At 36.0% G+C, this 12781-nt stretch overlaps 1 protein-coding gene across 1 annotated transcript; it reads left to right on the forward strand.

The window, feature by feature from the left end:
* Window positions 1-7978: 7978 nt before the first annotated feature.
* med18 (mediator of RNA polymerase II transcription, subunit 18 homolog (yeast)) lies at window positions 7979-11236 on the forward strand. The gene is made up of 3 exons (XM_038307086.1): window positions 7979-8325; window positions 8548-8633; window positions 10102-11236. Exons 2-3 carry the CDS (start codon window positions 8561-8563, stop codon window positions 10656-10658), a joined length of 630 nt encoding a protein of 209 aa, XP_038163014.1. The 5' UTR covers window positions 7979-8325; window positions 8548-8560; the 3' UTR covers window positions 10659-11236.
* The last annotated feature ends 1545 nt before the right edge of the window (window positions 11237-12781 follow it).

The raw sequence follows: 12781 nt of genomic DNA on the forward strand, positions 1-12781 counted from the left end.
CTATCACCACTCCACCACCAGTTTCAGGCCTGGGGGGAAACAGCCCTATTCTTTGCTGCTGTTCATGCATATATATCAAAATTAAGCGCTATGCTTCCTGCCGAGGTCTGTGACTAAAGTAATTGTATCAATAAATTTCTCCTAATTGTCTTTTCTCTTCATGTGAGTTTTTCAGATTGAAAAAGGATATTCCCCCATTATGTGTTTTGCATGACTGTATATTAAAAAAATAAAAACGCACAAAATATTTTCTTATAAAATCTGAATATTCATCAATTTAACAGGAACAGGATTTCTAATCAACAGCAAAGTTATTTTAGGGCATTTTTAGGGCTGCATAATCATGGAGACTAAGCAGACACTAATAAGGAGGGTAAACCATAAAAAAAATATTCTTATAAAGATTCTCATATTTTGTAGAAAAGTCACGCTGATTCTAAAGTTTAGAGAATCAGAGGTTAAGACAGCAGTTTAGATTCACACGTAAGATACAACTGTCACATTTCTTGTTTTAATGAAGCCCCTTATTAACTGCAGAGAATAGAGCGGACTACTGTTCTGTGTCATTTCGGTTTGAAATCAAAACCCTAAAGTTTGCAGGAAGAGTGGGGAGAAACTACAAAGAAGTAATTACAATTCAGAGCGAAATTAGAACAGTCTGATGATGATTTATAAAGATTTTTTTAAAACAGGTTCTAAGTCAGTGGAAATGTCTACCAGGATTTATTTAGAGCATTTTAAACGAGTTATCAGTTTTAGGAATGAATAAGGTAAGCTAAGATTTTACATGCAGAGAAAACACATTCAAAACTGCAATGAAGAAGACTGCCTGTGTCCAAGGAGTGCGGTGTTGTCGTGGTTTGTGTCAGACTCTTATTTGCACATGGACTGCTCTCAAATTGTGTTTATTGTTGCATTAATTGTACCCCAGTCGGTCTCGGCAGAGGGCAGCTCACACTGAGCCTGGTTCTGCTGGAGGTTTCTTCCTGTTAAAACGAAGTTTTTCCTCTCCACTGTCGCTACAAAAAGTGAGGGATTGCATTTGAGTCAACAAGTTGATGCAATCAACTGGTTTTCCTTAGATAGAAAACTTTGAATCAATTTGACTGGATGATCTGGTGAACTGTAAAGTGCCTTGAGATGACATGTGTTGTGAATTGGCACTATATAAATAAACTAAAGTGAATTGAATACCTATTGTGTCTTTGGGATGTTCCAGATACAACATTTTTGCTGCTATCACCAGGATTCTCAGAGAAAATGTAGGTCATCCATAGGCAAATATTAATCACTTTTTCAGATACAGTCTATATGTTAGAGTCACATACTTGTAAAGCAGAAGTGGGGATTTCCAAACACTATGATCAAGGTTTGTTTTCTGTAATTCCTATAAAGATTTTCCAACCAGTTACGTAAATTGCTGTTAAAAAGTTTGTATATCCCATTTTATGACTATAGAAAACAACTAAGATTTTTAAAAAAATGTTTTAGTTAGTATTTCTGGTATGTTGTTTATTATTTGTACACTGTCCACATAAATAAATGAAAATCATCTTAAATCTAAATATGGAGGATGGATAAATGTTAATGTAAAAACAAAGACACTAATGCTTAATGCTCTGTGTGTTCATTGTATTTATTTCCCTGGACATAAATTTACCTCAGCAGAGAATTTAGGTCCATTAAATAGTAAATGGTCTGTACTTATATAGCTCTTTTTCAAGTCAGGAGATTTGACCAAAGCACTTTACACTACATTCAGTCATTCACCCATTTACGTGCACAATCACAGACTGAGGGTGGCAAGCTACATTGCAGCCACAGCTGCCCTGGTGCACGCTGACAGAAGCAAGGCTGCCGGACCCTCTGACCACCATCATTAGACAATGCAGGTGAAGGGTCTTGCCCAAGGACACAACAACACGTAAAGCTGGACAACCCTGCTTTTTTAATCTAAATTTATATTCTTTGTTGATTTATTTTATGCCAAGGAACAAAGTTTTATATAAAGGATATTTCTTTTCTTATTTATGCTTTTTTTCTACTGCTTCTGGACGATTGAATCTTACAATGGAAAAAAAAAAAATCTATGATCGGGGAAAATTTCAAAAGGCAAATCATAAACAATCTAAACGTTTCTGGGTAAACCCTACTGGTGTGACTCATGTCTGTTTTCATGGCACCCATAGTGTGCAAAGGTTTCCACTGTTGGTCCATTGTTCGAGCATACCTTTAGCAATTAGTGCTAAGCAAGGGCATGGCTTGGAGTTTATCATCATATAACAGCTTTTAACTGTTAACGCTCCAGTTCAGCCCAAACTTGGCTTTTACAGGGAAGTCACTGTTTATTTAAAAACAGTGACTCCCCCCCCCCAAAAAAAAGTGTAATCTTCAAGTCTTAATCAAGCTTGTTTCTGATGCACATTCTGAATCTTGACACCTAGCTGATGCAGAAAGGGAAATGTAAGACAGAGAGATATAAATGTGTGGGCGAGAGCTTTCTTAAATTTCCTATGCAGTGCTGCTGGACCACTTCCTATGTGTCAGCCTCAGTTTAATTATGACAGAACCAAACTAAAAGCTTGTGATGATGCGCAGACTTTCTGAGCTATGATTTGATGGGCTGTAAGGATGATGTTACCACAGGGGGAGTCTTTCTGATTTGCTTGAATCTGCTTTCATCTTTGTAGAGACATGACTTCACTGCCTCAAAACGCCTGCATTTATATGATTTTTCTGGTTTACTGCTTTCGTCCAGGAAATGGTAAGTACCTGATAAAATCACTGTTATGTTGATGTATTTTCAAAGCAGCATTTTGAAACTAGCTGTCATCTTTATGACTAACAGAAAACTGATACTTTAGCAGCACTTGAGCTTCGTTCCTGGCTGGGATGTAGGCTTCTCATACCTTGTGATGATAATGGCATCGCTGGCTCAGACTCTTTCAAATGGTTTTACAAAAAGGATAAACGGAGCGAGGAAATCCAGCTTTTCTTTCAGAAAAAGAGTGGATTAAAACTCTATCATCCCAATCTTCCAAAAATAGAGACTATGCCAAATCGCTCGCTGATCATCAATAGGTTTGCTGACAAAGATCAGGGCTTGTATGGGTGTGAAAACTGTTTTCAAGAGCTCTGCAGGAATGAACCTTCGAACTTCATCGAAGTTCAGAAAGGTTTGAGCTGTAAATCTTTGTGATTTATTCCTTTTAATCTATATTTCTGCATCTTAAACCATCCCTGTTTTCTTTTTTTTCTTTTTGTTTTTAGAAATTGTCCATGAAATTCAAAAGACAGTTTACCTCTTTTCAGGCAGCAGTTTTAATCAGACATGCCCAGGTGAACTTTTACGTTTTAAATGGACTTTTGAAGCCAGTAGTGGAACCAAAAGGACATTAGAACAAAGATCAGAAACGGTTACTATTACCAACAGCAAGACCTTACATGTCGGACCTGTCAGAAATACAAACGCTGGGAAATACACCTGCTGGGGGAGTCGCTGTGGGGAGCCAAATGAGAGACTGCTCACAATCAACTTATGTGTGATCACAGGTGAGGAACGGATATATTTCTCTAAATTCTTTCATGGACTGAAATTGTTTATCTTACTCTATTTGATTTTTGACAGTTTACAGTGATGCATATGCTTTACTTTCTTGTAATTTGACGTGTGATGTGGGCATCAATTATCTGAAAGATAATTCAAGTCTTCTGATGAGCAATCGTAGCATATCGGTGCACGTAGATCCAGCAGGGTTCTTAATCTGCAATTCAAGCCAGATCTTGGATGAGAACAATACATCTACCAGTCACGACACATCATCAACATCAGGTGGGTATTGAGCTGGTTTATTGGTGCCATAAAAAGCCCTTGATAAAACAATTCTTTTTGCAATAACGACAGAAAAAAAATCTAATTTTGAATTTTAAACTTTTTAAAATAAATAATTGTTTTAAAGAAAATATAATTTTTGCACGGTTGTTTGTGCAAAAATTACCTTAAATTATGTTAGAATAACTGCAATTAAGGTTTTTTTTTAAGAAGTTGATATTTTACTTTTGTGTTTAGTAATCCAATTATTATGTCCTTCTGAAATTTGTTTCAGTTCATGTTGTTCTCTTTAGTTTTGTGTCATGTTTTTCTGTCAATTCTTATGTTTTTCATCCCTGATTAGTTTACTCATTTTCTATTTTATGATTGGTTCCCGTCCCTGGGTTCACCTTTGATAATTTTTTATCACTTTTTCACCTCATAATCATTTAAGCCTTTTCACTGCAATCATCCTCATCTGTATTTAAACTCACTTGCAAAATAATTCCTTGTCCATTTTTTTATTTGCATAATTCTAGCAATAACACTCCCTAATGAAGCCATGGGTCTATTTCTTTCTCTTTTTTTTTTATTTTTTTAGCTAAATTTGGGCAGAGTGATAATATAAACAGTTACCTAAAAGCAAAGGGCAACTTGACTGTTAGGAAACTGTAAAGACTGATATTTTGGGATCACTATGTCTGTATAATAACCATTAGTTAGTCGCTGGACTCCAGGACACTGTTTGAGAGGCATGAAAGAAAAAAAAATACACTTGTTGCCTTACAATTGGAGATACAACCTTGAGGAGCTTGCTCAGTTCTATTGGGATTTTAACCCAAATATGTTTGTCTGAATGAGATCGATCTTTTAAGCCACAGTCACTCAAGCCGACGTAAAAATATATGAATGTATTGGCTGTGGGTCTGTTTCTTGTTTGAAGACAGTATGATCCTTGTTGCGGGTGCATGGCATCAGAAACCTTTGGAATTAGCATGACTTTTTTTGTTTTTATAAGCAATTGGATGAATATAAACGATTGACACAGTCAAAATGCTAGGGACTATTCTAAAGGAGTTGTACCGTAAACATTTTAGTTTTATGGCATATCATTTTGTTAAAAACATATATCTCTAAACATGGATTGAATTAATAAAATGTTTTTATCTTTCAGTGTGAGACAATGTTACTACAGTTAATTTAATAGTTTTGTCGTATGTAATGCACTTCTAGAAAATATGCCCATATCTATATGTTTTTGCTTTTGGTGTCTACTTAATCATATTTAGTTACTTTAACACAGTTATTGTATGTCCTACCATGCTAACATGAAAAAAAAATGTGTTAAAATTAATTAAATATGATTAAGTAAATGCAAGAAAAAGTTGCTTTATTTTTTTAGTGTATCTTTAATTTTGAAAAAATGACTTGCTAATGTGCTTTTGTTTTTATTTTCAGATGTAACTAAGAAGAGTAAACCATTTATTCCAGTTATTTATGCACTATTGGTCTCCTTCACATTCTTAATTTTACTTGCAGTAATAAGATTCTGTTTGAAATCAAGAATACAGGCAGGTAAGTTTGCAAATATCATTTTTTTTTTCAGACTTCCTGTGTTATTTACCCTGTGGTTTGCCGTATTGAAATTCACGAGACCCCCAGTTCTCATTCTGCTTCTGTCTTTCCTAAGCGCTTCCTTTTCATCTTTTATGCTGTGGCTTCACTGGTGAGGTAAGGCTGCAGCCCTACAGCCAGAGGCTGGGTTGACACGAACTTTGTACCAACTTCAAAAACAAGTAGAAATGCCATCTGTGCAGTTTTGTTCATACTGTGAAACTTCTTACTGTATGCAGGCAGAAGAGGAGACTGCAGTAATTTATTCATCTGTGATCATCAGAACATTGCCGAAAACAAGAGACCAACATTCAGATGAAAGCCACTGTGTTTACAGCGAGTTAAATGTGCGATGAAATACCCAAAGTTTAAATATTTACTAAATGAAATATGGATAATTTTTCACATTGTCAGTAGTTCTGAAACAAATTCCACAGCAATAAACAATGTTTATTATAATGGTGTTTGAATGACACTGCCCTGAGGTGTGTTTCTTTTATCTACCAGTCCTAAATGATTAATAATATAAATATACATTTCTAAGCAATGTGAATAAATTGTGCTCACAATGACTGTAATGAAATGATAAAAGTACATTGAAGACAAGTAAAAAGGTTAGTAAGTAACAACAGCTGAGAAAAATAGAAGTGCTGAGGAGGTTTATTTAAGATTTTATACTTATCCTGAATTGAGAAAAAAAAATTCTTACCATGGTGAACATCCTGAATAGTTTTTCACAATAGAGTTATATGTTCCATAATGTGGCATTAGTTTTGTTAATGCCATCCTCTTGTAGTTGATCAATTTCTTTAAATGATCTTCATTGTATTAATAAGAAAAAAGCATCAATTATTGCAATACCCCATAGCTGTCTGAGAACGAAACATCTTCAAACTTGAAAAAAAAAAAGTCCAGTGGATTTTTTCTAACTTTTTTGGAATGACTATGACCTGGATGGCAAATAATCTTCACCAGCATATTTACTTGATTCATAAAAAATTTAGACTTAAAGTTGTTTACTTAAGCATGGAAAAGTACTCATTCATGTTACTTAGATTTTTATAATTATAAATATCATTATTATTATTACAGTTTGAGAGTTATTTGGATTTTTTGGTAACTTTTTTGCACTTATGCACAATGCACAGAGTTGATTTTTTTGTTCTTAAAAAGGCCCCCATGCTTGACAATATTGCAGCATTTATTTTATTTTATTTTTTGAAGCTTCTTAATAAAGACATCTCCTATTACTAAATATTTAAAGTGGCCATAAATCAAAATCTATGTACCTGCAAATTGAAACTAAAGGAAGAAAATATTGAAATAAAGACTTACTGAAAAAAAAAGACTGTGTGATGAGGCTGAGTTGGAAACTAAATTTTAAAAAGTTATCAATTGACAGCAGGCCATACTAAATATTAACAGGGCTCATATGAGTTCAGCATGTATGTATGATTTATGGAGAAGGAGAAAAATCACACTTCAAATTGCAGATAAATGACAAAAGGCTTTAAGATTGTGGGCTGGAGCAAATAAAACCACTCCCTGTTTAGTTGAGACAACAGTAACGCCTTTAGAAACAAGGGGCATTAAAGTATGTTTAACTTACTGGATAAAACTTAAAAGTAACAAAGAATAAATCCTGTTAGAAATACTTCAAGTATAAAGGTAATGGCTTTGGGTGGAAATTAATGGGCAGAAAAGGTATGAGTTTCATAAGAAGAAGCACTCTAATGATAATAATAAGGAATAAAAGAGGACTTGAATACTCTTGAAATGAAAGTGACTAGAAATATAATAAGCTAGGGCTAAAAAAAGCATATAACACTGGCATTATTATTATAATTTGCTAGATATACACAAATGGCCCCAAAAACACAAAGGCGCTTGTAGAAAAGCTGATATTCATTCTAGAAATAAAAAAAATGCATATTTAAATAATATTGTGATAAACTGTCTGTGTTGAGAGCAGAGATTGTTGGAATAATCAGTTTACAGCAACAGGTGGAGAAAGAGTAACAGATTCAAAGGCTGTCATTAAAAGCATTCAATCTAAAAGAAACAATAGAAACACTTTTTTTTGTTTGTCTCAGGGGTTTGTAAAACAATTCATTTTGCTTGCAATAAAGAATCTGTGATATAAAAGAAATTTGGACGTGGAAGAAAAGGTGTAAATTGATGAGAAAATCGATGAAAAAATTAGTAGTATATTAACTTTTACTTTTATTTTTTTTTACTTACACATGAGAATGATAACTGATGTGAGGAGTGTGGAGAAAAAGAAATTGGAGCACGTTTTGATAGATATGCAGCTGAAAGAGTGGAGATAATGGGGGCAATTAAAGGAAAGGGGGAACGAATAGAGTTCAAATGGAATATTATGAAACGAGGGGGGGATGGGAATGAAATAAAATTTATGAATAAAACACAGATGTTATTTTCACTCAATAAAAAAAATATAACAAAGGATATAGTAGGTGGGGGAAACAGAGTTTAACACTCCTGTACAGTAGGTGGCGGTATGAGATCAGCTAATTATAAAATAGTCGACGAAGAAGAATGGAAGCCTCAGCGACGAAGAAGAAGAAGAAGCTGTGTGTTTATTTCAGGCTGCAGCTATACCTCTGATATGCTTAATTTATTTACAACATAACTGAATGTTTTGGGGCTAACTGGCTAATTCTTTTTTCGGTATTTTATATAGTTTTCTTATAATTTGGTCAAAGATTTGAAAGACTGAGTTATTGCGTGTGTGTGTTTACAATTAGCAAACTAGCTCTCTGCTAGCTACCAGCCTAGTAATAAATGGGCTAACGTTGAGGTCTACAGAGAAGATAAAGAGTAAAACTTCTTCAGATTTCTTCACTAAGCCGGGAGACGCGTTTTGGCTTTTTCTTCGGGTAAAAAGAAACTTTATGTTTTTTTTTTTTTTTTTCCAAAAGTGCATATCATTTGGCTTTCCCTGCTAGCAGGAAATGATCAGTAACGCTCTTGCTGAAAAACAGGTTACACCAAATAACACCTTTTCCCCCCCTAGGAAAATAGCTCCAAGCAATCCTATGTATACCGGTAAGTTTAAAATTAATAGAGCATTCAATATATTTTCTCCTTTAAATTTCTAGACATCTGAGGAAGATGGAGGCTCCTCCTGTCACTGTGATGCCCATCACCAGCGGCACCATCAACATGATGGAGTATTTGCTGCAAGGTGAGCTATATACACATGAAAAAACTTATATGCAGATGTACGTATTGAATCATATTTTTTGCATTTTATACAAACTAATTAATCCTTAAATAAAGAGCCCTGAAGGAATTCACCTTAAAGTGTATGGAGGTGGATCTTTTCTTTGTTTTCTTTTCCATAACTACAGTATAGAATGTTTTGATTTATCGATCAATTGATTAATTTATTGGCTTTATCGATCTCACACTGCAGAAATGTACTCTGCTCAATAGTCAAAAAGAAGAAAGTGCCAAAAGAAGGATGGGGTATATACAGTAGATACAGTGCATACACATATATACAAAACAGCTGAAGTCTCTTATTTAGCAACATGATTATTATACAGGGTTATTGCACAGGGTATTAAATGGGTATTAATTTAGATGGGTGTTTATATATATATAGTTATTGCATTGGGTATCAAATATAAAAACAGGTTATTGTACAGGGTATTAAATAGTAATTATGCACAAGTATTGCTTTAATAGTGTCGCTTTGTAGAGTCTAATGGCACCAAGTATGAATGACCTGCAGTAGTGCTCCCAAACAGGGTGTGAGAGTTGTTCACTAAAAGAGCTGCAGGTACTGAAGTACTGAAGGGAAAGTCACTGCCCTTTTGGTGTCTTTTTTTCTAAATTCAAGGTTTAAAACTCATGGTTTTTAAAATTGAACTGTTTAAGTGAATCCTGCTCTTCGTCTTAAATTTCATTTGTTCATAACATCAGTCAGTACCTCAGACTCTGAACATGTTGCTCACAGTGCTCCCTTTAATTTGTGATGCCACTGCTGTGGCTACCAGGCATCTCCTTTTTAACTCTCCACCTCAGTCACTAATTTCTTCCTTAGTTGAACTGCGATTATGGCTCTCTTCTATGCGTTTTCCATTGTTAACCACATTGTTGTAGGTTAACAATGGCAGAAAAAAAGACCTGCCCTCTCCGCTTTTAATATAAAAATGCACATGCTTACCCTGTACCCGATCCTGAGAGGGAACGCCTATTAAATGCATGCGAGAGCATGCATGAGCCCATTTCTTTGAGCCCATGCTCTGTTTAAAAGTTGCTGTTTGCAGCGCTCATAGAAGCTTATTTTCCAAAGGAAGATTTGTAATTTTTCCACTATGCCAAACTCGCCACTGGTAAGTTAAAACCAGAATGATTGACAGTTAGGAGGACCACTTTTTGTGATCATCCTACTGGAAAACTCCACTATACCCTTAACCCTACGCTAACATTAATCAGTTGGCCAATTAAATTCATGTTGATTCTAAAAGTGCTTTGCATGGACCATTTATTGTTGAATGTGGATTTCTTCTCTTAAAGTTTAGTGTTTGGCTTTTATACCCAACTGTCAGGTCTTTACTTACTGCTTTTTGCACATAGAAAGTGTACATTTGTTAAATTAAGCAACGCTTTTTGAATTTCAATCTTTATTTCCCATTTTATTTTAGGCAGTGTGTTAGATTCGTCTCTGGAAAGCCTGTTACATCGCCTGCGTGGTCTGTGTGACAACATGGAGCCGGAGACTTTTACAGACCACGAGCTTGTGTACCTTTTGAAAGGCCAGCAGGGGAATCCTTTCATTCTGCGTGCCCGGCGATCCCTCTCCCATCCTACTGCCCCATGGCACCTGCGCTATTTGGGCCAACCTGAAGTAGGAGACAAGAGCCGCCACGCCCTGGTGCGTAACTGTGTGGACGTGGCTTGTTCTCACAGCCTTCCAGACTTCCTTAATGAAATGGGCTTCCGTATGGACCACGAGTTTGTCACCAGCGGCCACATATTTCGCAAGGGAGCTATGAAAGTCGTAGTGTGCAACGTGTCCCGCGTGCTTGTGCCTGGGAACACAGAGAACACGGAGCGAATGTCCCTTTCACATTTGGTGGAACTGAGTGTATTGGCTCCTGCTGGCCAGGACACTGTGTCTGAAGACATGCGGAGCTTTGCAGAGCAGCTTAAACCTCTGATTCATTTGGAGAAAATTGACCCAAGCAAGCAAAGACACTGAAATTGTTCTAAAGTGAGGTTCTGTTAAAAGCTTCTGCTATCCATGAGCTTGGTAATTAAACTCATTGGGTTCTTTAATTGGGATACATTTAAAACAGTCGGTCCTTGTAGACCGAACATAATCATTAGTCCAAGATGGAACAATAAAGTAGTAAAGCATTGCTGTCTTAAGACTTCCATTTATTTTGTTGTTTTGTTTTAAAACGCATCAAACCGCAATTGAATATATCTTCTCCAGATCCAGATTTATGTCAAAAACAGCTTTAAGATGGTAGATGTTCTCTCAGGTTAGTTATTAACCTCAATCTCCCAGAAGCTAATCTGGATTCACGCTAATTCAAGACACCTACAGATCTATTTACTGTTGGTGATACCTACCCTGAACTTATCTACGTAGTTCACGTAGTTAGTCATGTTTCTGTAGGTTTCTACTTCCACCAGTACCTGCTTTTAACAGAACTTCACTTAAAAAGTCCGACTGAGGCATTTGTTTTGTCTTAGTCTTGTTTTGCAAATATTGTTGTCAATGTTTTACTTTTATACTTTTGTTACAGTAAATAAAATAAATTGCAACTCTGAGCTGCTATATTTCTGGTTTGTATGTGTTGCAAGCTAAATAAGTAGGTCAGGGTCGGTCAAGGTTTAATGATGCAACTTTTCTAAGAAATTCACTTATTTTCTTTTTTTACAGTATAAACTCCTGTTTTAATAAGTTGTATTTTTTCCAGCTGTTTATTAGTCTGTTCCTTATAACTAGGTCCACAACTGCTGCGCAGCTGGGTGAAAGAAACTTGCTTCACACTCCCCTTTGCTTAGAAGAAAAATGAGGCTCCTCCATAATTATTGGAATACTCATTAATTATTTCCAAAGGAAGCGATTGGAAAATGAAGTAGCGCCAACTGTAAGTTTCTCTGAGGTGTGGCCATTTTACAGGTACATTTGGGTAACTGTCAAGTGCTCATATTAACCATCTACCATTTATAGTTGTAACTTTTTAAGAGTAAAATGGTGAAAAGGTATAATTTGTGATTTAACAATTGCTTCTAAACTCAGCAGATCCTTCTATATGCCTGCTTAAGTCTGCATTACCAAAGTACCTATATGACTAATATTTGATAAAGTATTTTTGTAGCTTACGAATAGGAATGTTGCTCTGCTGCTTTAGGTAATTGAGTCATGTTCACTTTTTAGTTTTAATCTTTAACGTCAATGATTTAAAGCTGAAGCTTCTTCCTCGTGGTTTTATCTCATTCTGGCCCATGCTGTCATTGCATTATTTTGACTAAATCTCGTTATCTGATACAACAATCTTACCCTTAAAGTGACATACAGATATTCTACTTGGGGCAAAACTTTTTTCTTTTGTCAAAAAAAAAAAAAAAAATCCCTTTTTAAAAGAAAGGTTTTTATTAACCCACCAGGGGGCGCTCATTCTCTGTTTTCAGCCTTGATCGGAGCAGAATGAATGCCACATCTCCTCTACAGGAGCTCTGGTTGCCATGGAAATAATTAGCTGCAAGATCCGCACATCTTTTACCCTACTCTAATTAGCTTTCTCAATTGCTTAATGATACATAGACCTGTGAAAGCTGTTCTTTCTTCCTTTCAACAAATGCATTGATTTTCACTCTTCCCATCTCATTTCCACTGTTAACCCATTAGTTCCCCTCCTTTTCGTGGGAACTTAAGCTGGAAGTGTTAGACACCTAAGCCCTATAGCAGCCTCAGGTTCTTCCTTGTCCACGTTGAAACCAACAAAAGGACTGTTCACTGGTACGTCAACATTAGGGCTAATTTCCAGCAGAAGACGGAAGTAACTAATGCACATCCTGTCGGTTATGATAATGATGTTGGCAAAAAGATGTGAGTGCTTCTAATAATACGCTTGCAGGAAGATGCATTTGCTGGAGTTCAGATGCAAAGTAACCGCGTGCATGTCTGAGAGGAGAGCTCCAGGGCCTGATGGCTGTCTGTGCATGTTGACCTACCTGCACGTCAGAGCTGATGATGACAAGCTCTTTCACTGAGGTGGAAAGGTGAGGTGACTGTGCCTCCCTGTGCATATAGGGCACTTCAAAAGCCATACGTCTGAACATAGGCGGGGGGAAATAATTATTTTAAAG

The sequence above is a fragment of the Cyprinodon tularosa genome, unplaced genomic scaffold (assembly GCF_016077235.1).
Source record: "Cyprinodon tularosa strain WSP-4 unplaced genomic scaffold, ASM1607723v1 ctg60, whole genome shotgun sequence".
Taxonomy (NCBI): Eukaryota; Metazoa; Chordata; class Actinopteri; order Cyprinodontiformes; family Cyprinodontidae; genus Cyprinodon; species Cyprinodon tularosa.